Source organism: Pelodiscus sinensis, chromosome 5, assembly GCF_049634645.1.
Source record: "Pelodiscus sinensis isolate JC-2024 chromosome 5, ASM4963464v1, whole genome shotgun sequence".
NCBI lineage: Eukaryota > Metazoa > Chordata > Testudines > Trionychidae > Pelodiscus > Pelodiscus sinensis.
In genome coordinates this window covers 27,204,542-27,231,206 of record NC_134715.1, presented here as the reverse complement: position 1 = coordinate 27,231,206, position 26,665 = coordinate 27,204,542, and the positions used below count along the sequence as shown (strand labels likewise).

At 41.5% G+C, this 26,665-nt stretch overlaps 1 protein-coding gene across 8 annotated transcripts in view; it reads left to right on the top strand.

Annotated features, from left to right (window-relative positions):
- Positions 1–26,665, top strand: part of TBCK (TBC1 domain containing kinase) — a 184,130-nt gene that overhangs the window by 144,578 nt on the left and 12,887 nt on the right. For all 8 annotated transcript variants that reach the window (XM_075929700.1, XM_075929695.1, XM_075929699.1 and 5 more), the window contains 2 exons: positions 10,696–10,871; positions 20,689–20,848. In XM_075929700.1, the coding sequence (XP_075785815.1) occupies positions 10,696–10,871; positions 20,689–20,848 (336 nt within the window). The remainder of the gene's footprint in view (positions 1–10,695; positions 10,872–20,688; positions 20,849–26,665) is intronic.

Here is a 26,665-nt window from a genome sequence, read left to right as displayed (position 1 = left end):
TTCCCACCTCAAGTGGTAAGGTGACTATCAACCACATGGTTGTAAGGGTGCATGCTCATGAATTCTCTTTCATTTTTGAGAAACGTGTTTGACTCTTCCCTGTATTCTGATTGCAGTTTTCTGTAGTCTGCTAGTATTAACCTTTTAATCTATCTTGTAAAATAACTGTAAACCACAACTATGTCTGTGTGAGTGCAAGTGTTTGTGTGTGTGCCTTTGAAGCTTCTTAATGCATACCCTGATATTGTGTATGGACTGTGTGCCCTTAACTTTACTTTTCATTACTTAAAAGAAAAACTCTGAGAATGTTTCTCTGTGCGCAGTTTGGAAAATCCTGAAAAAAAAATCACAGTACAAGAGCACTAAAAGAGAGTAAGTTATAAATGTCTCCTTCTATACTATTTGGACTGTATCTGTTAATTTTTTCTCCTAGGTGGAGGTGTCTTCTTGGACCCCCCCTTTTTTTAAAACACCCATCTGCCAATGAGCCTTACTGCTCTGAGAGCTGTAGTTTGTAATTTAGTGGCATCTTTCAGCTCTCATTTTCAATTGGGTTTGATTTGTTTTGTTTTTAAGTAGGCATTGATTCAGCAAGTACATGTTTTAACTTCAAGTCCCAAGGATGTCCATGAGACTATTTACAGCTCAATTTTAGAGAGGTGCTTAAGTATTTGGCTTACTCAGGCTCTTAATTGGGAGCTATTTTATCTGTACAGCTCAGTCAGGTTTTTAAGTGAATTTAAAATGGTCATTGGCTGCAACCGGCAGCTTTTCATCTTTTAGGAGACTTATTTTCAAATGGATTTCTCTCCCCTTCCTCCAGCATCTGGAAACTGGTGCCTACTATGACATTAAAAAAAGGTCAAACTTGAACAAAAATCTAGCAGTCAGCTTAAGCTCATCATGGCTCTGACAGAGATTGCCTATCTCCTAGAACTGGAAGGGACCTTGAAAGGTCATGGAGTCCAGTCCCCTGCCTTCACAGCAGGACCAAGTACCACCCCTGATGAATTTTTGCCCCAAGTCCCTAAATGGCCTCCCCAAGGATTGAACTCACAACCCTGGGTTTAGCAGGCCAATGCTCAAACCACTGAGCTATCCCTCCCCCTCTGCACCATATAATTCAATCACAGAGGCACCACCATCCTGCCTGTCATTCTGGTCCCTGATGTGGGCATCATTTTTGACTCTGGTATCCAAGTCCTTATGTCCAGGCTATGTCTAAATCAGTGGTCCCCAACCATTTAAGGTTGCCGGGCGCCAGGGGGCGTGGCCGTTTGCTGGCCGGGTGCCAGAGGGCGGGGGCTGCGCGCCTGGGGGTGCGCCCCCCCCCAAACACCGCGCGCCCGGGGCCGGCGTTCCCCCCATTCGCCATGCACCCAGAGCGCAGGCGGCCAATCCGCGGCGCTCCTGTGGCCAGCGCTCACCGTGTGCCACGTGCCCGGGGCCAGGCCAGCCCCGAGCACTCGGCGGGCGCACACAAATGCCCCCGCGGGCGCCATGGTGCCTGCGGGCACCGTGTTGGGGACCACTGGTCTAAATCATGAAGGTTCTTACTTGGTCATATCTCTAAGATACAGCCTTTCCTATGCATCCACATTGCTGAAACATTCAATTAAGCTCTCATCTTCCATGTCAGTTACTGCAACATCCTTTACTCTGGCACTTTCATATTTTCTGTCATACAGGCTGGACCTCTCTGGTCCGGCACCATTGGGACCTGACCGGTCCCGAACAAGAGAATTTGCCAGATTTTGCCAGAATTTGCCACTGGCCCCCAAATCCTTTATCTGCTGCCAGCTGGCTGCCCCAGCAGGCACCCTGCCTTGCCCTCCCCCCAATCTGGGGGGCTGTTCACCTAGTTGCTGCTGGCTCTTTGGGCAGCCCAGGCTCCAGCTCCTGCAGCAAGGCCCCAGCCCTGCACTCCATGGGGCTGCTGCCAGGCTCTGGCCCTGCACTGCTGCAGGGGAACTCCAGCCCCGGTCCCACACTGCCCCAAGGCTGCCGACCCTCTTGCCCCCAGCACCTGCTGGCCCACCAGCTCTTAAGTTCCCAGGCTCTCTGGTCCAGAAGCATCTGTGACCCTGCCAGACCGTGGATGTTGCCGGACCGGAGTGTGCCAGTTTTCAGAGGTACAACCTTGTACCCCTTCTGCTTCAGAGGAACTCCCATAAATGTGTACAAAGGCAACTAATTACCTTCATTCAGATCCTCTTTAAAATGTTCCTCTTCCATGATGCCTAAAATAAATCTGATAATGGTTAGGCTCTTGATCCACTGACACCACTGGCTGTTACACTGAACAATATGCTTATTTTTTCCATTCACTCCTCTGCCTTTCTGTATCTATCTGTTGTCACTTGCCATAGAGTTAGACATTGTCTAAACTAAGGATGTTAAATTGCGGTTATCTGGCTAATTCTGTAGTCAATACAATTTGTATCAACTACACGATTAGTCGATAAAAACCACTCTGCAGAGCCATAGTGCTGTTAGCTCCAGGAGCTGGCTTGAGCTGGGACTGAGCAGTCCTGACTCGGGCCAGTTCTGGGAGCCTCCCACGCTGCAGCTCTGCATTTTAAATGTAGTAAGAACCACCGGACTTTTACTGTATTTAAAATGCAGAGGCGTGGCATCCCAGACCAGCGCAAGCTGGGACCGAGCAGTCCAGTTTGCACTGAGTCCAGCAGCTCCTGCACTTGGCCAGCTTGGGCCGCTGCAAACAGGATCTGCTTTTTGCCATGGTGAGCCTCGGCCCTCTGCAGGCAGAGGCTGCTTCGCAGCAGCCTCCCCTATCCCCCCCCTCAGTGCCTCTGATAGAGGCAGTGGGGGGAGGGGCAAGGTGGCACCATGGAGACTCTGCTTGGGGGAACTGGCTTCTGTTCACACACACCCATTGCTGCCTATGAGGCAGCAAAGGGGGGATGCTAGTAGTCAATACTCCAGTCAACTACTTGCTAATGAGGGGGAAATCTCGCTCCCCTGGGGTACAGAGACCCCAGAAGGGTCCGAGGCCGGAGGTCAAATCAGTGAGGCAGGAGAGAAACCTAGAAGAGAAAACTTTATGATGCATGCATGCAGGCTGTCACTTCCAAGAGTGAAGCAGCAGCCCTGACAGACAGATTCAGGTATCCTATATACAGAATGCTTAGACAGTTCAGTTGTGGATTGTTCTTCTTTAACATATCAAAGTCTCAGCAGAAGTACTCTGAGACTTCTGTTCACCCCAGGAGTGCTAGAAGTAAGTTTTTACAGTACACAAAGCCACATGAGAACTTGAGTGGAGGAGTCTACAAGGCAAACCGTGACAAAGATAAGGGTTTACATGACAAATTGTGACAGACTAGGAGTATCCATGAATTTGAGATAGTCATTTGTAAGGGTCTTTGATTAGAGCTAATTTGATTTCTCTCTGTTACAGGGAGAGAGGTCTGAAAAACTTTTTAACCCTTACAGCAGTTTTCTTTCAGAGAGTTTTGATTTCTGCACAGTCCCCCCTTAGACACAATTGGAGTTATTTGATTTTCCCCACACTAACATCCTTAGTCTAAACAATAAATTAGTGTGTGGCAAATCCACAGTACTGTAGCACTAACTATCTCAGGGGAACCTTGCTGCTGCACCCTGAAAATTTGTGTGATTTGCATAATGCTGTTTCAGACTTTAGGGTAAAACACCAGGATCCTTGTGGACAGTTAGCATGCAACATGTAAGTGCACTGCAGATTTGCACCACAGCTTGCCTCATGCAGTTGTATCATTTAGACATGCACATAAACTATAAACACTTGGGAGCACAGACTTTTCGGTTTATTTTTTCAGAGACATACATGTGATCCTCACCCTGGAATAGGGTACTATGGTAGTGGTAGTATAGTAATAGTAGGCATTCTGGTAAAACAAATAAATAATAATGATAGGCCGGGGGAGCTTTATCTAAGAACAAAATATCATTTCTGTCACAGCAGATTGTGGGAAGGCTTGAAACTGTATTTAGGAGAAGAATTTACAGATGTTGGTTGGACTGTCCCACAGAGAAAAGCAAGCTTGAGAGCAAACAGATATTTGATCTGTGAGTGGTAGTCTTTGGAGTTAGTGTTCTATGCCCATATTGGCTCTACACCTATAGTGCCCAAGGACAGAATATAAAAGGGTTGATTCCTCCCCTGGAATTGCTGCCCTGCAAGATGAGATGACATGAAAGACTCCTACACCTCTCTCAATGCAAAAGTGAAAACTTAAAGAACAAAACTAGGTGGAACGTGAAATAGAATTAAAATGGTAAAATAAAGGTGAAAACAAAAGGAAATAGTGTGAATCTTGTTGTGTGCTGTGAAATTACAAAATCATGGAGAGAAGTAGAAGTGATATAAAACATATATAGGAAATGCCTAAGAAAGAATTGAACAGCTTTGGTAGGCTTCTTGAGAATCTTTTTAAACTCAAGTGCTAGATAATAAACAATTTGTTAGAGAATCTCCACTAGGAATCTTTCTCTGTGAATGGGAAATATGCAGGCATTATCAGATATAGCAAATAAAGACAAGCTTTTGAAGTTAGTCACACACAAAAATCCTGTGTGTCCTAATGCAAATAGACACAGAGGCTGAATTAGGGTTACAATACTCTTTCACTTGTACTTACACTAACAGTAACTAGAAACTCAGGAACAACGAGAAGTCCTGTGGCACCTTATAGATTAATAGATATATTGGAGCATAAGCTTTTGTGGGCAAAGACCCACTTCGTCAGATGCATGTAGTGGAAATTCCAGAGGCAGGTACAGGTAGTCCTCCTCGGCGCTACTGTACCAACCGGGCAGCACCCCAGCTGCTCTGCCCCAGGCATCCTGATTCAGCCGCTGCTGGTCAGTTTCAGCAGCGGCTGATTTGGGGATGCCTGGGGCAGAGCAGCTGGGGTGCTGCTGGGTTGCTCTGCCCCGGGCTTCCTGGAATCAGCCCCTGATCAGTTTCAGCAGCAGCTGACTTTGGGACACCTGGGTTTCTTAAGTTGAATCCATATGTAAGTCAGAACTGGCATCCAGATTCAGCCGCTGTTGAACTGATCAGTTTCAGCAGCGGCTGACGCCAGTTCCGACTTACATACAGATTCAACTTAAGAACAAACCTACAGTCCCTATCTTGTACGTAACCCGGGGACTGCCTAAGATATACAGGCATAAGAAAAGAGTTCCAATCAAGAGTAAGGGTTAGAGATAACGAGGTCAATTCAGTCAGGGAGGATGAGGCCTATTTCTAGCAGCTGATGTGGAGGTGTGAACACCAAGAGAGGAAAAACTGCTTTTGTAGTTGGCTAGCCATTCACAGTCTTTGTTTTATCTTAAACTGATAGTGTCAAATTTGCAGATGAATTGTAACTCTGCAGTTTCTCTTTGAAGTCTGTTTTTAAAGTTTTGTTGTTGTTGTTGTTGCAGGATGGCTACTTTTAAGTCTGTTACTGTGCGTCCAGGAAGATTGAAGTGTTCTCCTAAAGGTTTTTGTGTATTGCCATTCCTGATATCTGATTTATGTCCATTTATTCTTTTACGTAGGGAAAAGAATAAACCTATCTCTAACCCTTACTCTTGATTGGAACTCTTTTCTTATGCCTGTATATTTATGTCTGCCTCTGGAATTTCTACTACATACATCTGATGAAGTGGGTCTTTGCCCGTGAAAGCTTATGCTCCAATAAATCTGTTAGTCTATAAGGTATCATAGGACTTCTGGTTGTTCTTGCAGATTCAGACTAACACGGCTACCCCTCTGATACTAGAAACTCAGGGGTATCTTTGTCATAAAGTACTCCATCACTCCTAGCCCCTTTATTTTCACTGGGGAAAAAAAATAATCTTGCACTCTAGTAACTCTCATAATAGAAACCACAGATTTCTAAGTTATAATGTTCTGAAAACTTTAACAGACCAGAAAAACCAGTTTGTTAAGTTAGCATGTTCTTATTAGTCCAATAGATGTTGTCTATAATTATGAATACCTTTTCGATTTCCTGATTATAGCAAAGGTAAGTGTCACTGTCCGTAGGCTAGTTGATGTCTGTTTTTGGATGTATGATGTACCATACTATTAGAACATCCCTTTGTTGTATAGCTTTACAGTGGGGGGAGGTCTAGGTCGGATATTAGGAAAAACTGTTTCCCTGGGAGGGTGGTGAAGCACTGGAATGGGTTACCTAGGGAGGTGGTGGACTCTCCATCCCTAGAGTTTTTAGGTTTCAACTTGACAAAGCCCTGGCTGGAATGATTTAGTTGGGATTGGTTCTGCTTTGGGAAGGGGGCAGGACTCAATGACCTCCTGAGGTCTCTTCCAGCCCTATGATTCTATTTAAGTTTACCTGTACTGTTTCTCTAACACATCCTGTAACTTTTTCCCTAGTTTATAGCAAAACTGTAGAGAAAAGCATAAACTATATTTTGAGTGGGAAATTAATACAGTAGAACTTCAGAGTTATGAGCACCTTGTGGCTGGAGGTTGTCTGTAATTCTGAAATGTTCATAGTTCTGAACAGAAGCACAGTTTGGGCTCCAGCAGCAGCTGAGCTCCTTCCTCAGCACTGACCGTTTCCTTGTAGGCATCTTCTTTTGGACTGAGTTTGCAAGCTTGTCTCCCTCCTGCCTGGGGGGTGGGGGTGAAAACCGCACATCCTTCTCCTGGCTGGGGAAGCGGGGCTGAAAACAACACAGACCCCTGAGCAGCTACTGCGCTGCCAGCCCCCAGCTGCTTTGGTCTGCTTGCTCCAGTGTCTTCACCTCCTAGCTGTAAGTGGCTGCTGTAGGGGTGACGACAGGGCTGGAATATGCAGCCCACATATATTTACTTTTTAAGATGCAATATTGGCACAATACAGTTCCTTTCCTTTCCTTTCCATTCCTTTCCTTGTTTTTTGTTTTTGGCGGCGGGGTGGGGGGTTGCTGCTGCCTGATTGGTTATCAATGTAAGCTGCTACATGTTTACAATACGCTGCTGAAGCACTAGCAGTAATTACTTAAGTTAATTATAGACCTGAACACTAACTTTTATTTGCACTGGATTTTTTTTCTGGGTAAATGCTATTTTGTCATAACTGAAAGTGTTCGTAAAATGCTTAATTGGTTTTGACAAATTTGATTTGAAATTTTTGGGGGAAGAATGTTTCATATTTTTTAGTTTAAGTGACTTTTACTTTGAAGTTTTAGTCAATTAAGACTGACAGGTTAAAAAAAGAAAGATCAAAACCAAAATGAAATGTTTTGAAATTGTTGACCCAGAGCAAAATTTTTTCCAGATATTTGATTTGCAAAAATTATAAACATTTTGTCTTTCATCCCAGTTTGAGAAGGGAAAATGTTCTGGTATTTTGGAAGTGTTCATAGGACAGAAAAAACATTTTCTCCTCAGCTGTATTAAATACTCTGATTATCAGTGCCTCTGTGCCTCCTGATGGCCAAGACTCTTCTTCCCTGTGTACATTTCCTCATTGATACGTGAAAATGGCAAGCAAATGATAAACTAAGTACTAAATCAATATGAACATACCCATGCATATAAACAGGAAACTAGATGACAAAGATAATCCTATGTTATGGATTTAATTTTTATAGAAATATAAAATTCAGCCCCAACCCCATACTCTTAGAATAATCTTGTTTTTAAACAGCACTTGTTTATATTTAACTCTTAAAATCAATGCAGTAATGATCTCCATTACTGTAGGAATGTATTTTAGAGTCTTAATTTTTCTGTTTTGTATTTTACATTTGGCTTATATTTATTGTATAATGTGCATATAATGTCCAGTAACGTCAATGGGAGTAATACCTGCATAGTGGAGAAGTGGCCCCTATACCTTTGTTGTGTTTGGAAAAATTGAAACTCTCACATTTGCATTTTTTTTAAACAAAACAGCTACCTTTTAATTAATACAGAAAAAGTATTGTACAAGTAACAGCCACCAAAACAGTAGTCCGGGCAGCTCCCAGAATATGCTCACTGTAGCAGTTCTGACCTGTCCTGCACAGGTCTGTCTCCAGACAAGTTAGAATAATTCACTGGAAACAGCTGGACCCTCAGAAGTTATAAACAACTTTTGGGTATGTTTGGCCTCAAACTCAGAAAGAGCACACTGGTTGCAGAGGGCCAAATTCAGCCCTGTTGTAAGCAAGTAAAGATCCATTGGGGATAGCAGGGCTTCATTTTGGCACAATGGAGATGAATTTATCCTTTGTGAATATCTGTTTGACTTATTAACTCTTGACAGCTAGATTAAAATACCATGCAAATCAGATACCTGTAAATCCCTTTAATAGGCAATTATATGAGCAGGACAAAGTGGTGGCGGCTATGTGCTACTTCTGCAGACTTCAGTAAAAGACAATGCAGTACAAGCAGTCCCCAGGTTACATGGATCCCACTTACATCAGATCCCTACTTACAAACGGGGTGAGGCAACCCTGCACTAGCTGCTTCCCCCCAGCAGACCAGGGAAACGCGAAGCTAGCGGACCCCCCCAGCAGACCAGGGAGACGCGGAGCGGCTTTTCTCAGCAGACACCTCAGCTTGAGAATAAAGGACTGAGGGAAGTGAGGTGTGGGAGAATAAAACTGAGCTCTGGAGAAATGTTTGGCTAGAGTTTCCCCTACAATATGTACCAGTTCCGACTTACATACAAATTCAACTTAAGAACAAACCTACAGTCCCTATCTTGTACGTAACCCGGGGACTGCCTGTAGTTCATTAAAGCCTCTAAACCGCATGTCTCGTGCTAGAGTTTCTAAATGTAGAAAAAAATTGTTTGTTTTGGTATGGTTCAAGCTAGTAACACTTGAAGCTGTAACACTATTAAGACTTCCCCATACAGACCCATTAGCTGATGATGTAAAATTGCTGTGCATGAAGGGGTTACTGAAGAAAATTATCTAATTCACTTTGGCTCAGTTATATGCAGAGAACACGAATGGTGTGATACATTCTACTCATTTAAGACCTTGGGTTTCTGACCATATCTCATGAGAGCAGCTGGGATTTTCAACAGTGGCTAGATTTAAACACTAGGAGGGTAGTAATTGGACATTTTCAATGAGCTTGAATGACTTGGCAGAACTTGAGCTTGCTGCAAATATCCATTTGGCTTTTTTTTTTTTAATGTAAAGATTTGGATTGGGCAGAGGTGGTTCTTCTAAAATCTAAATGAAGGAGTTGTTTAAAATTAACTTCTTAAAAATTCAGGCGTTTCATGATTATAAATAAGCACTATGGATGGAAAAACTCGAGCACACATTGTGGCTCTTTCCCCATTTTGTGAATATCTCACGGAAATTCCTTATACCAAAACTCTACTATAATTTAGTGGTTTTGTATTAACAGTTATCAATATATATTATTATTAATAAATATATTTTGTGAACTAGATGCACTTATTCACTTTACTTGTGTTTAGGATACATTATTTTAGCATTGGTTGGGGTGGGGTTTTTGGTTTTTTGTTTTCTTTTTCTTATTTACAATTTTAATAAAAAAAACAAAAGCATCATTGATACAAGTGCTTGTGAATATTTGTGTAAGTGTTCACAATGGAAAGGCAATTAGGGCAAGTAATAGTTTTTCAGTCACCAAAATAAATTAGCTGAGTATTCCCAGATAATCTTTGTAATGCTTAGTTCATCTAGAACCAATACCAAGTGACTAAGGTGACCAATAATACGATGCAATGTGGGAAATAATAAATAGTGAAACAGCACAGGGAGAGGTTCTGTGCTGTACCTCAAAGATGCAGGTCAGAATTCACAGATCAGGGAAGGCTAGCGATAGCTGTAAGTAATCTTTGCATTCTTTTGATCTTTGGCTACTCTGGGGACTGGAGTAGGCTCTGGCATAATTTAGATAGCTCCACTGGACTGTTAAATTGCGATGGGTTTTCCAATTGACTTATGGGCCATACTGCTGCCCAGAATCTTCTCTTCATTCCCTATGGATCCATCCCACTCCTGACATGACACCTACATGAGGGCTTTTATGAGGATCCTTGAAGACAACTTGTGACTGTCTACCTCAGTTCTTGAATTGTGAATTCCTCCTCTGGATAGATCAAGGCTTTTTAGGACTCCTTTACCTTGCATCAAATGGCTGGACTGAAGGGGAGGATCTTATTCCACAGTGAACACTTCATGAACCAACCACAGGCTAAAATTTGTTTTCACAAGCTAATCATCAAATAATTGCAAATGATATATTCAGAAAAAACTATGTATTGATAATTTTCAAACAGAAAATAGAGCTAAGTTTGTCAGATTAACTATCCATAATGAATAATTTGAAAAGTTGCAATGCTATATGGCTTAACTCTAAGTTGTGTGTAGTTACAAGGAAAGAATGTTTCTATGTAAAACTTCATTTTTATATTGAGGATGATCATATAGAACAGAGCCTGTAATGCATGTTAGATAAAGCCTAAACAGTTAAGTGAGAAACTAGGTGAATGAGGTAATATCTTTTATGGACCAACTATTGTTAGTGAAAGACACAAGCTGTTGAGCTTTCACAGATCTCTTCTTCAGGCCTATGTATGTTTGAAAGCTTGTTTCTTTCACCAACAGATGCTGGTTCAATTAAAGATATTACCTCACTCACTTTGTTTCTCGAACAATCAGGGACCAACTTAGTTTACAACACATTTTTAAGATTTTGTTTTTCTCTCTCTAAAGTCTAGGGACTCTATCCAGTTGAACGATCTGAAGGCGGAGGTGTCACCACGAATCTCAGCAGAAGATCTGATTGACCTGTGTGAGCTAACAGGACCTACCCACTTCAAAACACCTACAAAGAAAACCAAATCTAGCAAGCCAAAACTGCTGGTAGTTGACATCCGTAATAGTGAAGAGTATCCTTAAAATTGGCCAGTTCACCACTACTACTACTCTTGCCTTTTTAGTTGGGGGTTAAGTCGGTACTAGCATGTTAAATAATGTAAATAGAGCTAAAGATATGCAGATAGGGTTTGTAGTGGAAACTCTTCCTCTGTGGGGGAAAAAAGGGTAAAGAAGTTTCCCTATTAGTCTCCCTTGCTCCTCAGGCTATGGGCTAGACGCTAGATCTTAATGAAACCATTTTGTGCCTCAAGAGCAGCACATACTGACATGAAAGCCACTAGTGGCCCTTGAGGTGTCTTCTGACATGATGGAATCATGGCCTGGTGTAAAGCCTGGCATAGTTGCTTTTATGTCAGTTGCTGTGCTCTGTCCCTGTGCACAGCATGGTGCAGTGGATGTGTCAGAAGAGGGGATGAATTTTTGCGGGCTAGAGGACTATTAGAAAGGTGAGTACGTGATGCGTTCTGCTAATATCCAGGAAAAATCTCCTAAGGAGAGTATTTAGCTTTGTAATTGGCATGAGTTAAAATAGCCCTGTGGCTGCACTGATTTGATTTATGCAGAAAAGCATGTTCAGATACCCAGCTGGCTCACAACTAGAGAAGGCATCATACAGTCACCTTTTATTCAGTACAGCCTGCAGCTGTATTTTTCATTCTGTTCTTCATACATGGTTTTTAATTCAACATATACAACTTTAAAGGTTTTTTTTTTTTTTTTTTTGGTTGGGCTTCTTTATTTTTTACAGTTTTTCTTTCAGCAAGGAGCATATCTGTCTCAGTTTCCATCTAAATGTGGGATAAATCACAACCTATTATTAGGTGAGTCTCTTAATGTCCTAAGCAGTATTTTAAAATATAGACATTTATTTGTATTTACTTATGCACCATGTATGACAGAGTCCCTTGGTAGTTCCCTGGAAGTTCTGCGCTTCTTGGCGGTTACTTGAGCGCCTCAGAGACTCACAGAGCCTCCTTTGTTGCCCTGGGATTTCCCTAGAGGCAAGGGTTCCCACTTACGGAGTCATTCTCATCACTGACCAATCCTTGGGTTCAGCATTTCCTTGCAGCTCTCCTCTGTGCACATTCCAAAAACTCCCTCTCTGCTGCCTGGGAGGAATCCTTTTATAGGAACCTGGGAGGTCTTAATTGGCAGCAGGTGCTTAATTAACCCCAGCTGCAAGCTGCCTCCTAATTAGGCCTCTATTTTCTACCCTGGCTGCTGTGCTGTGTTCAGGTGAGGCTAATTTGGAAACAAGACAGCATTAACGCATCTTCCAATATGGCTGCCTTCTATAAGAGTTTTGCAGTTTGCAGGCTGTGGTCTGTCACATTATAAAAAGTTCCTTTTGTAACAGTAAAACTGGTGTAGATAATTGGTTGGTTTTTTTTTAAGTACAGCCAGTCCCTGAGTTACAAACATATCGACTTACGACCGTTCGTATTTAAGACCAGCCTCCTATACAGCCAGAACCCGAGTTATGAACGAAATCCACACTTACAAACAGCGCAGCTGTACGTAAGTGAATGTAATCCGACGTACAAACAGATCGCGTTACGACCTAGTGTTTGGTATGTAACTTGTTGGTAAGTCAAGGACTGTATTTGCATCTAGATTTTCTGGGTAACAGGATGTAAAGGATCTCACTTAAAGGATCGGTTCCCAGGTTCTTACATCTGTACACTAACAAATAGGTTACAGTAACATGGCTTGTCACAAGATACTAGTGTAAATTTAGCTGCTGTTTAATCAGCCACAGAATTAATGAATATTGCAGTTATATATTCTGTATTACGCAAAATGTCCCATGCTATGTGCATCTAAGAAAGCTGTGAAATCTCAACTATAGAATACCTATATAAACTTCCTTTTAAGTATGGTGATCTAGAAAAGTAGGATTTCTAGAAAGTGTCCTATGTTTATTTTTCTTTAAACAAAGTTTCCATTCAGTAGTGGATCAGTATTACCTATTTAGGGTTGGTATGTGCCTTAGATGATTTTTACACTGAGCTGACATGTATCAAATGTCTTAATCTTTTTAAATCTGTTTCTGGCTTTTTCAGGAGTTTGCAGGTTGATAAATCTGTTCTTTTAAGGGAAATGATAAACTTAAGAAGAAGCAGTGCTAAAATATTTTTCTCAGTGTTTAATATGTGACACTTTACTGAAAAACAGAGCATGGTAAAGTTGGGACACTGTTCCAAATTGTAACTTATATAAGCAGAAGAGTTATTACAATATGTTCCATTTTTGGAAATATGCCAAAATTTGAGTGCTCAACACCATCTGCTATCTAACTAAAATAAAGAGGATCAAAGCATGGAAGTGTGTTTTTCCTTCTATTTATTAATTTCATGCATCAGTGGAGGTTCCAGTTAGTCACAGGTATCTGAATCCTTTGACTCATCATTGTCTGGACTTCAGTGCCTTTTTTCCCCACGCACAATTAAGGTTAATTTAAGCTACATTCATAGTAAAGGTTAAAGTAGGAAAGGCTTTTAATTTGGTCCTCTTTTCTAACTACCATGTTTATTTAGAAACCCAGCAGAAATGTGAGCTTTTTTAACAGGAAATAGTCTCTTAAAGACTATAGCTATTCTCATATTAAATCCTCATCAGAATTTCATTAAGTGGTTTTCTTTTTAGCAGACTCACCACTCCAAGATCCTGGTCTGTCTGACCGGTCAGTCGGAGGCATGTGAATGGGTGGGTCAGTGTGAGAAGCTGCTGCTACTCATGCTGTACCTAGTCTGTAGATAAATAGCAGGCAGCAGTCTCCAGGGTTGGAAGAAGCATGGAGTATTCTTTCTGAATAGTGAGCTTGTACTGATAATACAATCTGTTGAGTTAGTTGACCTATTATCTGGTAATGTCCCAGTGTTTCCCAGAAAACATAATATACATAAGAAGTTGACGGTCAGATATTCTGAAAAAATAAAATCCTACAAGGAATACATCAGCTATACTATGATATATCCACTCAGTGATGGGAGCTACCTATCCTTTACACATTTTCATCTCAGTGCAAAAAAGTCTGTCTATTATTGCTGTATTTCCTGTTAGATATTACTGTTACCTATCGTCACAAAAATGCAATATTACTTTGTGGGTTTTACATAAGAACGGCCATATTCGATCATACCAAAGGTCCATCTAACCCAATAATCTGTGTGCTGACAGTGGCCAATACCAGATGCCCCAGAGGAAGGGGACACAACAGGTAATCATCACTTGATCCGTCTTCTGTCATCCATTTCCAGACAAATAGAGGCTAGGGACACCATTCTTACCCATCCTGGCTAATAGCCGTTAATGGATCTAACCTCCACGAATCTATCTAGCTCTTTCTTGAACCCTGTTAAAGTCCTAGTCTTCACAACATCCTCTGGCAAAGAGTTCCACTGGTTGACTGCGCTGAGTGAAGAAAAACTTCCTTTTGTTTGTTTTAAATCTGCTGCCCATCAATTTCATTGGTGACTCCTAGTTCTTATATTGCCAGAATAAGCAAATAACTTTTCCTTGTTCACTTTTTCCACGCCAGTCATGATTTAATAGACCTCTATCATATCCCTCCTTCGTCTTCTCTTTTCTAAGCTGAAAAGTCCCAGTTTTTTTAATCTTGCTTTGTGCCATTCCAAACCCCTAATAACTTTTGTTGCCCTTCTCTGAGCCTTCTCGAATGCCAATATATCTTTTTTGAGATGAGGTAACCACATCTGTCTGCAGTGTTCAAGATGTGGGAGTATCATGGTTTTATATAGAGGCAATAAGATAATCTGTCTTATTCTCTATCCCTTTTTTTAATGATTCCTAACATTCTATTTGCGTTTTTGATTGCTGCTGCACACTGAGTGGATGTTTTCAGAGAACTCTCCACAACTCCAAGATCTCTCTCTTGAGTAGTTGTAGCTAAACTAGTCCCCATTATATTGTATGTATAGTTGGGATTTTTTTTCTAATGTGAGTTACTTTGCATTTATCAACATTAAATTTCATTTTCCATTTTGTTGCCCAATCACTTAATTTGGTGAGATCTTTTTGAAGCTCTTCACAGCCTGTTTTCGTCTTAACTGTCTTGAACAGTTTAGTATCATCTGCAAATTTTGCCACCTCACTGTTTACCCCTTTCTCCAGATCATTTATAAATGGTTGAATAGGATTGGTCCCAATACAGACCCCTGGGGTACACCACTATTTATCATTCTGAAAACTTAGCATTTATTCCTGTCTTTTAACCAGTTATCAATCCATGAGAGGACCTTCCGTCTTATCCCATGACAGCTTACTTTACTTAAGAGCCTTTGGTGTGGGACCTTCTCAAGAGCTTTCTGGAAACCTAAGTATACTATATCCACTGGATTCTCCTTGTTCACATGTTTGTTGACCCCCTCAGAGAACTCCATTAGATTAGTAAAGCTTGATTTCCCTTTACAGAAACCATGTTGACTTTCTCTCAAGAAATTATGTTCATCTATGTGGCAATTTTATTCTTTACTATAGTTTCAATTAATTGGCCTGGTACTGATATTAGACTTACTGGTCTATAATTGACAGGATTACCTCCAGAGCCCTTTTAAATATTGGCCTCATGTTAGCTATCTTCCAGTCCTTGTGTACAGAAGCTGATTTAAAGGATAGTTTACGAAACACTTGGTGAAAGCCATCTGGTCCCGGTGACTTGTAACTGTTAAGTTTATCAGTCTGTTCCAAAACCTCCTTTAATGACACCTCAATCTTGGACAAGTCCTCAGATTTGTCACCTAAAAAGAATGGCTCAGGTTTGGGAATCTCCCCAATATCCTCTGCTTCAGTCTTCACGACTAAGAATTCATTTAGCTTCTCCACAATGACTTTATCTTCTTTGCGTGATCCTTTAGCATCTCGGTCCTCCAGTGGCCCCACTGGTTGTTTAGCAGGCTTCCTGCTTCTGATGTACTTAAAAAAAATTACTATTCCTTTTTGCGGTTTTGGCTAGTTGTTCTTCAAACTCCTTTTTGGCTTTTCTTATTATATTTATACTTAATTTGACAGAGTTTATGTTACTTTATATTTTCCTCTCTAGGATTTGACTTCCACTTTTTAAAAGATGCCTTTTTATCTCTCACTGCTTCTTTTACTTGGCGCTTAAGCCATAGTGACACTTTTTTGTTTTCTTACTGTGTTTTTTAATTTGGGGTATACATTTAAGCCAGACCTCTATTATGGTATCTTTGAAAAGTTTCAAGCAGCTTGCAGAGATTTTACTTTTGTCACTGTATCTTTTAATTTCTGTTTAACTAGCTTCCTCATTTTTGTGTAGCTCCCCTTTCTGAAATTAAATGCCACAGTGTTGGGCTACTGAGGTGTTTTTCCCATGTTAAATTTTATTACATTATGGTTACTATTTCCATACGGTCCAGTTACATTTACCTCTTGGACCAGATCCTGCCCTCCACTTAGGACTAAATCAAGAATTGTAGCTCCCCTGGTGGGTTTCAGAACCAGCTGCTCAAAGAAGCAGTCATTTAAGGTATCAAGAAAAGTTATCTCTGCATCCTGTCCTGAGGTGACCCAGTTAATATGGAATAGTCAAAATCCCCTACTATTATTGATTTTTTTTATTTTGATAGCCTCTTTTACCTCCCTAAGCATTTCATAGTCAATATCACTGTCCTGATCAGGTGGTAAATAATATATCCTTACTCCTATATTCTTAGTATTGGAGCATGAAAGTACCACCCACAGAGACTCTATGGAACATTTTGGCTCATTTAAGATTTTTACTTCATTTGATTCTACCCTTTCTTCCACTTTCTTATAGTGCCATTCTGCAGCAGCGTGACCTTTGTCCTTCTGATATGTTTTGTAGCCTGGTATGACTGTGTCCCATTTATTGTCCTCATTCCACTACGTTACTGTGATGCCTATTATATCAATATCCTAGTCGAGGGGTACGCCCTTTGCGTGGGGTATGCCCCGCCCTTCTAAGGTCTCATTTCCTCTGTTCGGGCCTCTCTATCAGGGCATATACGGTAATTCCCAGTCTCAATATAAAGTCCAGGCCCCTCTATCAGGGCAGATATGGTACCAGCAGTTCCAATATAAAGTCCAGGCCCCTCTATCAGGGCAGATACGGTACCAGAGGCCTCTCCCCGGGAAAAGCCTCTCCCAGCTGGGGGTGATTGCCCAGGGTGCGGAAAGCGGTGGTAGGGGGACCTGGACCCTCCCTCTCCACCGGGTCCCAGCCCAGGGCCCTTTAGGCAGGGTCTATTGCTCCTAAGCTGATACACACCAAGCTGTGATAGCAATGCCTTGCCCTGGGCTGCTTCCTACCACCCTGGCCCCCAATAGTCTGCCTGCCTTGGCGTCGGTCCTTACCGGGGCTGGTGCTGGGGTTGTAGGTGGTCTGGTCCCTCAGGCGGGGTTGACTGCTGGCTCTCTCTCTGGCCTCAGCTGCTGCAGGAACACCGGGGTTGCTGCCTGCGCCCTTCTACCCTCTAGCTGACTCCCTCTCTGCAGGGCTCCCTCTGTCTTTATACTCTGGCTCTGCTGGGAACAGGCCCAGCAGGGCTGGAGGAGTGGGGCTTTTTCAGTCAGCTGGGCCTGGGCTACTCCCAGCCCTTCAGTGCGGGGCCTGGTCGCCCCATCACAATCCTTTAAAATGAGGCTTTTTATAATAAAACGGGGTGTGTTATAATAAAACATCTCAATATGAACAATTAGAATAATTTTGTAATTCATTTTAATATTTCACACAATTTTATTGTTTCACAGGAAAGAACGGGCACAGTAGCTTTTAATGTGATTTCGTGGGAAACATGGAGGACTGTCAACAGGTTTCTCATTCATTACTGTTTTTTTAACAGTCCATCATAACTTCGCTATAAGGGTTTTCTTGGATACTAAGGAGTTGTATTGTAATGAAGTACATGTTGTGAACATAATGTCTAGTGACCCCTTTCTTCCAAGATTGTTTTACAAGAGAAAACTTTGTAACAAAAAGTTCACATTCCGAGCGTTCCCTGTTTCAGCAGAAAGCCAGGAGTCCTGTCTTAACCTCTTTCCATTAAACATGTTAGCAGAAATACTGGCAGTTTTCCATTCCTTTTATGAAGGTCCTAGCTAAGTACTTTATGGTCTTTCAGTATTGCACAAAATCTCTGTTTTTTGTAATCAGCTAAAGACTGCACTGGTTAAGATGGTCACTTAAGATTAGAAAGAATACAAACAACAAGAAAAAGGCTGCATAGTTAGATGCGAATGTCATTACTCTAATTACATGTATTTTATTTGATTTAAAGGCTAAGTCAGTTGTTGCATTAAGCAGCTTAACATTCTCAGTATGGGCAAAGTTATGGTCAGTCTAAAAGAACTGTCCTATTTTTAAACTTTTCTCTTACTATTGTTTACAATGGAGCTGTGAATAAGAGGATTTTGTACAGTTTGTGGTTGGGGCAAGAGTCTTTCTTCCAGTTAGACCAGGGTTTCCCAACCTATGGGTCGGGACCCAAATATGGGTCTCCATTACATTTAAAAAGGGTCATCAAGTGTCTCCTCAGGTGGCTCTGCCCTTCCTCCTTCCCTTCGTTTTTGAATTGCCTTGGGTCAATAAGTCTTCCTGAATTGTCAAAATGGGTCCCCATATGGAAAGGGTTGGGAACTGCTGAGTTAGACACAGATAAACTGGACTAATTAGTGATATGGGGTTCTTGCTCTTATTAGCCTTTAAAAAGCTGATTTGTTATGCTTTCCCATCACGTAGCAGTTCTGGTCTTCAAACTGAAATTGTTCATACTAATCACATTTGAGAAAGGTATGCAAGTAGTGATCTTAAAAGAATAACTATTTGCTCCTTCCAATGCAACTTCTTGTAATTAAAGCCTGCACTCCACTAGCTTTCTACAAGTACTGACATAAACAGTGACTAATCTGAATACTTGAGGCTGGCATGCTTTTGAAGCAAATTCTACTTTTACTTTCTTAATCCTTCAAATTTACTCCTGTAAACTATGGAAAAAAAACCCTCTGTCATGCTCACATGCACAAATAGTCACTTCTGTTCGAAAATTCTCTCATAATTTTATTCAAACTAGTGGAAAAATGACCCAGTGCTGTTTTTTCTTAATTGGTACACACAAGATTTCAAACAAGTTTTAGTGTTCGTTAATTGTTAATAAAATCTTATTAGACTATTGAACTGGGGAGCAAGACACTTAGGTTTGGATGTATAAAAGGAGCTTGTTGTGACTTTAGAGAAGGAGGACTGGCTCATGAGTGACCTACATCCAAGATGAAAGCTGTAACCACCAAGCTAGAGCCATTGCTTGGTTGCTGTCTCACCCAAATAATTCTTTGATTATCTTAGCCTCTTTCCATTAAACATGTTAGCAGAAATACTGGCAGTGTTCCATTCCTTTTATGAAGGTCGTAGCTAAGTACTTTATGGTCTTTCAGCTTTAACAGAAGATTGAGAGACTGACACGTTGGAAGATAGCATGTTGTTGTCCTTCATGATGTAAGATGACACTGATGACAGTATTATGGTTTAAGTACAGTAGTGGCTATAAAGACCTAAGTTTCACTGGTACTTCTTGCAATGCTTAAGTTTCTGGTGAAACTCAGAGATGCAACTGCTTGTGAAAATATTAAAAGAAGCAAATAAATTAACCACACTCTTTCAAACTTTGGTTGTTTAATTTAATTTGCTTTTGGGAAATGTTCTTACATTCTTAGTTAGCTGAGATTTTGTTCTTACTTTGAAAAGTACCAAAACGTTTAAATGCAGGCAATTTCAGAATGGCAAGGTAGTGTAAAGCAATGTAGAACTGACTTGCTAGTATGCTTGAGTGAAGGCCACGTATTCAAGATTTTAGAGGAAAGTTTCCAGTCTCAAGAATACTATGTGCATAGCGTTTCATTTTTATATAAAGCACAGGTGTAGGTTTTGTAAGATGCTCAAAAATCCATTTCAGTTTGATCTGGAGTTCTGTTTCTGGGTTCTTATGTTTCTCTCTATCACTGCATTGGTATAAGTGTATGTTGTGAAATAAACCTGATTTAAAGGAGTTAGTAAACAAAACAAAACACATGTTGTACCCATCTCCAGCACATATCAAAGACTGACAGACGCACATGAACTTCACACTTTTAATTTCTGGTAAAGGTTTTAAGTTCATGATTCTTGATTTCTAAAGGGTTAACTGCTGCAATGAATGTAAAGAAGTTGCTCCGTATGGAAGTTTCATGGCTATTTAGAATAGTTAAACCTTTACAAGGCTGTATTCTAATAAAACAGAGTAATGTGTCCCTGAGCATAGATCTCTGCTTTCTTCTGTGATATTAAGTACCCATTGACCACTGCAGAGTTCAAAATAATATCTGTCCCTTTTTGAACAGCAAATAAATCCTTGTTCTCTTTGTTTCCCTGTAAGGTGGCAGCTGTTGTTTTCAGTATGGATAAATAGTAAATGTGGTTCTTGATGGATCCAATAAGAACAAATTAGCCTGTATCAGATAAGCCAGGAGGAGAATGAAACTGCTTATTTTACTTACATACATCATTGGCATTAGCAATGAAGAGAAAAGAAAATAGAAAAAAGTTAATTTACATTTATGTATTAAAACTCTACCATCCAAATTCTGTGCTAAAATTTCAAATTACATCGACTTCAGTGGGAATGGTGCATACACACAAATCTGAGCAACTGGCTTATTCCTGTTGTTTTTGTTTGTTTGTATTGTGGTAACAATTCGAGGCCCAACCCCCAAAAAGCTACATGTCATACAGCAGGTGTGGATGTATCCACTTTTCTTTTTTTTCATGTTTCCCTTAACTGTGTTGTCCATCAGCTTTAATCGTGGCCACATTTCAGGCAGCATCAATGTTCCATTTGGCTCAGCATTCACTGCAGAAGGAGAGCTTGTCCAGTGTCCTGCTACTGCCACACTGCAGAGATTCAAAGGAAGAGTTGTTGTGATTGTAGGACACGTGGTGAAGAACATGGCTGCTGTAAGTTTATAGCTATAACCTATACTCTCTTTAAATAATGTCCATAGCCTGAATGTAAATTTTCAAGCATCAATAAATAAATATCTCTGGCACTTATCAAATTGATTCCATACACACATTTTGGGAAGCATTGATTAGTGTGGGTTTTTTGCCTCCTTCCAGTTCAAAAGAAAGAGATTTGTATTTCTTATAAACATTCAATCTCTGGAAAACGTCCTTTTTAAAAAAACAAAAACTTCTTCATCAGAGGTAATTGTCCTACAGCTTTAAAAAAGTGTATTTTTAAAATGGCCAATTTCTGAATTTGCAGCGGTGAGATCTAGTTTTGTGAAATGGCCTACACATGTTGGTTTTGTTGTATGATTCTTGATAACATTACTGCTGCCCACAGAGTTCTTAATAGAGATCAACAGAGAAACTGACCCAACAAAAGCATTTTCAGAAAATAATTGCACTAACCAATATTTTTGACCCACAAATCAATGGAGTACTAGTACTGGAACCTCATTTGTAGGCTCTTTAAAACTGTCTCTTTTAGCTCTTTATGGCTGGTATGTGTTAAAACTGTCTCAGATTTCCTCTTGTCAAAAGGCTCATAAATCCATAGCATGTGTTGCTGCATCTCTCTATGAAAACTTGGAAATATTATCTTCATTCTGTGCAAATGTTTGAAGATGTTCATGTATTTCACCAAATTGAAATTGGGAGAATGGGGCTGGACTTGTCCAAAATAGTAGCTTTTTATTATTATTATTTAACTGCTTCATTGTTCCATGTTAAGTCATTCAGCAAATAAAAGTGTAAAACCAAAGTTTTGCACCATGATAAGTTTTAATAGGCTCTTAATTTGTAAGTATCAAGTTGCAAACCATTCAGAGTAAAGAGAAATTAGCCACTAGCTATTTAATCCTTTGATGCCAGCACTAATGGTGTGTGTTAGTGCCTAATCACAAAATGATAAATTAATCTAGATTATGAAATATATACAGAACAGAAGGAATTTATATGAAAAATGCTGCTGAACAATGTGACTGAATAATTGTAATTAATTATAAAGTAGAAAATCTCATTTTAATTTTGAATTAATAACTTGCTTTATATCTTTACAATGCATTCAAAGATGACAAAATAGATTTGTAGAAAATTCTTCCTTTGCTACTTTGCATCCTTTGTTCTTTGTCTAGCTTCCCCATGATGAAACACTTAGACTAGTTTTAGAAAGTGCTTTCTTTCAATATAGATAAAAACATTGCTTTCAGTAGGAGAAGCAGTAATGAAGCAATAGTAAAGAAATTAGTTCTCTTTTGGCTTCACTTAAACACTTTCTTAGGCCAGAATTAAGTAATGTGAATCTTACTTGTCAGTAACCTCTTAATTTAATGCACTCTAAAGTTTAAACCACTAGGTTGGCTGATGTATATGCTGACTGAATGTGCTATTAGAAGAATAGTATTAGCAAGGGGAGAAACTAAGGTTGAAGCTCAGTGTAGTTAGTGCAATGCACTGAGTTCTGGCCTATGGCATGTTTGTTGCCTTGAGGATGGCTGTCAGTTTTACAATTTTATGTCAGTTTCTCCGCTTCTGAGTGAATAGTGACCCTTCCTTACTGGCCAAATAATTGCCTGTGTCTGAGAACAGCAGGAATCCAGTAGGAAAAATGGATATTGGGAGAGAATTAAACTGTCCAAGTCTGAGCATACAACCTTTTACTATATGATTGAAATGGCAGTGCCTTGCACTCTCTTGCTATACATCCCCTTCCCCCACGTTTGTACATGGGGAATGGGCTCTTAAATTCCAGGGTGGATTCTGGATAACTGAAGTGAAGTGTATAATGGTCAAGTAGATATTTGGATATTCACTACAGCCGCTTTTAATTTGATCACAATTTAAATGCATATTTAAATAATTGATCAAAGTTTGAGAGTCAGTGAACTAAACATGGATCAGTAGTATAAGTCACAGAAATGTGGCATGGGACTAGTTTTATGGGAAGGAGGGCAGTATTTTTTTTACCCAAAAATATAAATTCTGGTGCATTACTTGTGAGATTTTTTTTGTTTACTTATCATAAAGTGCTGCTTTTTTCTGTTATAGCCAGATGGCAGTTAGACAAGATGAAGTGACTTGATCAATGTCAGAGAGTGAGTTAGTGATTTAGCTTTAATGGTGAAATATACTACTACCTGTGCTGGTGTGTTTGGAAAAAGTTTACCATTTTCCTAACTATCCCAGATAATATAGTGTGTTTATTTTTTGTTAAATGTTTAACTGGAAAAAGTGTTTTCAGACTATCAGTTTCCCCAATAATAAAACAAACAGTTTATACTAATCTAGCTCTGTAATCTTCAATCACCAGCCAATCATTTCTCAGAAGTGAAGCAATCCCTTTACTATAGTAATGTTCTTAATCTGTTGATGATAATAATTAGATTCTTTTTCTTACTGTGGGAAAGTGTTGCTGGATAGAAGGCTGGGAATAGTGTAGGATCTAACTGTGGAGAGATGACTGGTGACCCATGGGGCAGACTTCAATGAACCATCAATCCTTTGTTTTTATAGTTCTACTGTAAATCCTCAGTCATGGTGTTTGAACTTTAGAGTGTTACATTTGGTTATTTTGGCCTGGTAAAATCATTACTGTATTATTAATGTATTGTGTAGATCATGTTTAAGTTCTTCTTGCAAGTTGTATCATAATATTGTAGTAATTTTTTCCAGTCAAGAGATAAGATCTCTGAATTATCTTGAAAGCGAAGACAAGCAATCTGGGTTTTGAGAGGTCTTATTCAGAGCACCAGCAAAGGTTTAAGTTCAGTCTCTTTTTATTATGACACATTTTTGGCCCAAGAAAATGTCTTTTACCATATGAAAGTAACATACTGTCTGCATCTGCATGGTGGCACTTTCACACGGGAACTTTTCATTTTGCTTTAAACAAAAAGTAATCATTTTACACAATGCATGTTCCAGTAAGCAGGTAAAGCGGTCACTGTACAATTACCCATGTTAATGAATGTTCTCATTCCTAATTATCTAAGTACAGCACTGAAGAAGTTTCACTGTGGGTTTTTTTTAAGTATTTAATTTTGAACTGAGAAGTTTGATGGTTTTGATTATATGGAGGCCAGGTTTCTCAGAGGAACCTAAGAGCGTTAAGTGCCCAAGCTCCACTAAATTGTCATGGGATTTTGATGTCTACAGGAGGCCCCTGCTTTACAACGGCCCAATTTATGACCCCCCGCACTTAGGACCTTTTCCGTAAGTGAGGAAGGGGCCGAAATCCCCCGACTTCTGTCCTGTCGTAAATGCGGGCTCGAGTTATGATGCCCCCGACTTGTGACGCTATCCCTGGAGCTGATCACATCGCAAGTCGGGGGCAGCCTGTACTCCCTTATGCTCTCTGGAAAGCTCCAGCCACAGAAGCTAGTCTCTGCAGGGTAAAGGTGCTATTTCCCTGTTTATAAGCCCATCTTTTGTTACATGCACACCCTACTAACTTAACTAAAAACAAACAAACATCAATCCCTGAGCCTTCAAATGGGTAAACTATTAACCAAGGGCCATGTTTAAAAAGCAACAACAACAGCAACAAGGGCCAGATTTACAAGTATACTTAAGTGCTGTAATATGCAGATAAACATCTGTCTGGATTTATAAAAGTGCCTAAGCATCTTAGAGTACAAGTTGAAATGCTCTTAACTGGGATTCTCTGGTCTGGCAACATCCATGGTCTGGCACAGCTGTTAGGGTGTGTCTAGACTACATGGCTCCATCGACAGAGCTATGTAGATGAGGCAGGACGACAAAGGGAAATGAAGCGGCGATTTAAATAATCGCCGCTTCATTTAAATCAAAATGGCCGCTGTGCTGTGCCAATCATGTTTGTCGGCACAGCACAGCAGTCTAGACGAGGATCTGCCGACCTCAGAACCCTGCGTCGGCAGATCCTTTATGTCGCGTGATTCGGGAGAGACTACCTGCCCTGAAGGCATATCTATCCAAGACACTAGGCCCACACTATTTGGCCACCCCCTTATGCCATTTGGACTGACTCTGGTTTTAGTTGTCTCTTTGGGTATGTCTACACTACAGAGGTTTTTTTGGTAAAATGGCCATTTTTCTGAAAAAACTTCAATTACGTCCAGACTACAATCACATTCTTTCGGAAGAAAATCAAAAGAACGGAGGTTTTTTTCCGATATTGGTAAATCTGTTTCTATGAGGAAGAATGCCTTGTCCTGAAAGAGCTCTTTCGGAAAAAGGCGTGTGTGGATTGGAAAGAGGGTTTTTTTCCTGTGTCCTGGCCCCTCTTAAAGCTGAAGGCACCGTGGACAAGCCTTGTGGCAGGAAGTCGGCCTGGGAGCAGCATCCTGACTTCGCGGCTCTCCCTGCCACAGCCATTGCCACCCATGGGCAGTCACAAGCCCCCCGAGACTGCCCTGGCCCTCACAGGGAGCAGCCCCAGGGGGATCAAGAGGCAGGAACCCTCCTGGTTCGGAGCGGAGATCCTGTCTCTCCTCAAGTTGTGGGGTGAGGAGGAGACACTGCAGGATCTCTGCTCCGAGCACTGCAGAGCCTAAATTTTTAAGCGCATGGCCAAGTTCCTGGCGGAGCACAGGCACCCACTCCGGAACTTGGAACAGGTCTGGAGTAAGGTAAAAAAGCTCCATCAGGGATATGTCCGGGCCAGAGCATGCAGGAACCCCCACCTGCCCCTACTACCAGGAGCTCCACCAGCTCCACCAGTCATTGCCCAGCCAAAGGTCACGGCGGAGGAGGAGGTGGATGACACGGCTACCATCACGTTCTCCTTGGAGCCGCTTCCAGTGAGTGTGGACATCTCCCAGGCTTTGTCTGACACTGGGGAGGGATCTTCAGGCGAGTGCTCTCAGATTGTCACTCACACCGGGCATGGGAGGCAGGTGTACAGGGGATGGGGTGGGAGCGTGGCTTGGCTTGCTTGGGCTGGACATCGTGCTGCAGTCTGTGCATGTGGAACCACGTGCAGTGTTAGTGTGTGGAACGCGGACTCAGCAGGCAGCCCCTGAGCACAGTTTGGATCCTGTTCCCAGGCTCAGGGAAGGCCACACAAACATCTGGTCCCAGGGAGGAAATGCCGTCCCAGCACATGCCATGGCTGGAAGCAGGTTAGCCACCAGGATGCAGGCACGACCCTAGACACACCGAGGAGTGCAGCAATGCCAGGTGCAGGTGTGTGTGCGGGCCCCAGGGAAGGCCAGGCTACTCCCAGCTCCTCTGCAGACCAAGGGGGGATCCCACTGTGGCCAGACACTTCCCTTGGCTGCTTGTCCATGGGCTGGTGGGTGGAAGCAGGCAGCATGGTCCCCTGTGCACCTCCGAGCCTCTGTGAGGCCACACACACACCCCGGGAGGATGGCCTTCCCATTCCTCTCCACAATGTTGTGGGGGACACAACACAGCGAGATGACCTCGAGAATGTTATGCTGCCCTACATCAAGGCAGGTCAGGAAGCACCTCAGCTACGCCTTGAAGTGGCAGAAGGTCCACTCCACCTGCATCCTCGCTCTTCTGAGGTGGGAGTTAAACTGGTCCCTGCTGTGGTCCAGGTGACTGGTATACGGCTTCCTCAGCAATGGCATGAGGGGTCAGGCCGCATCCCCCACGATGCACAATGGCATCTGCACGTCCCCAACTGCAAAGTCCCAGCGGGGAAAGAATGTGCCTGTCTCCAGCTTTCCGCAGAGGCTGGAGTGCCAAAAAATCCAGACATCGTGTGCCTTGCCTGACCACCCAACAAAAATGTCCAGGAACTGTCCATGGTGGTCGACCAGG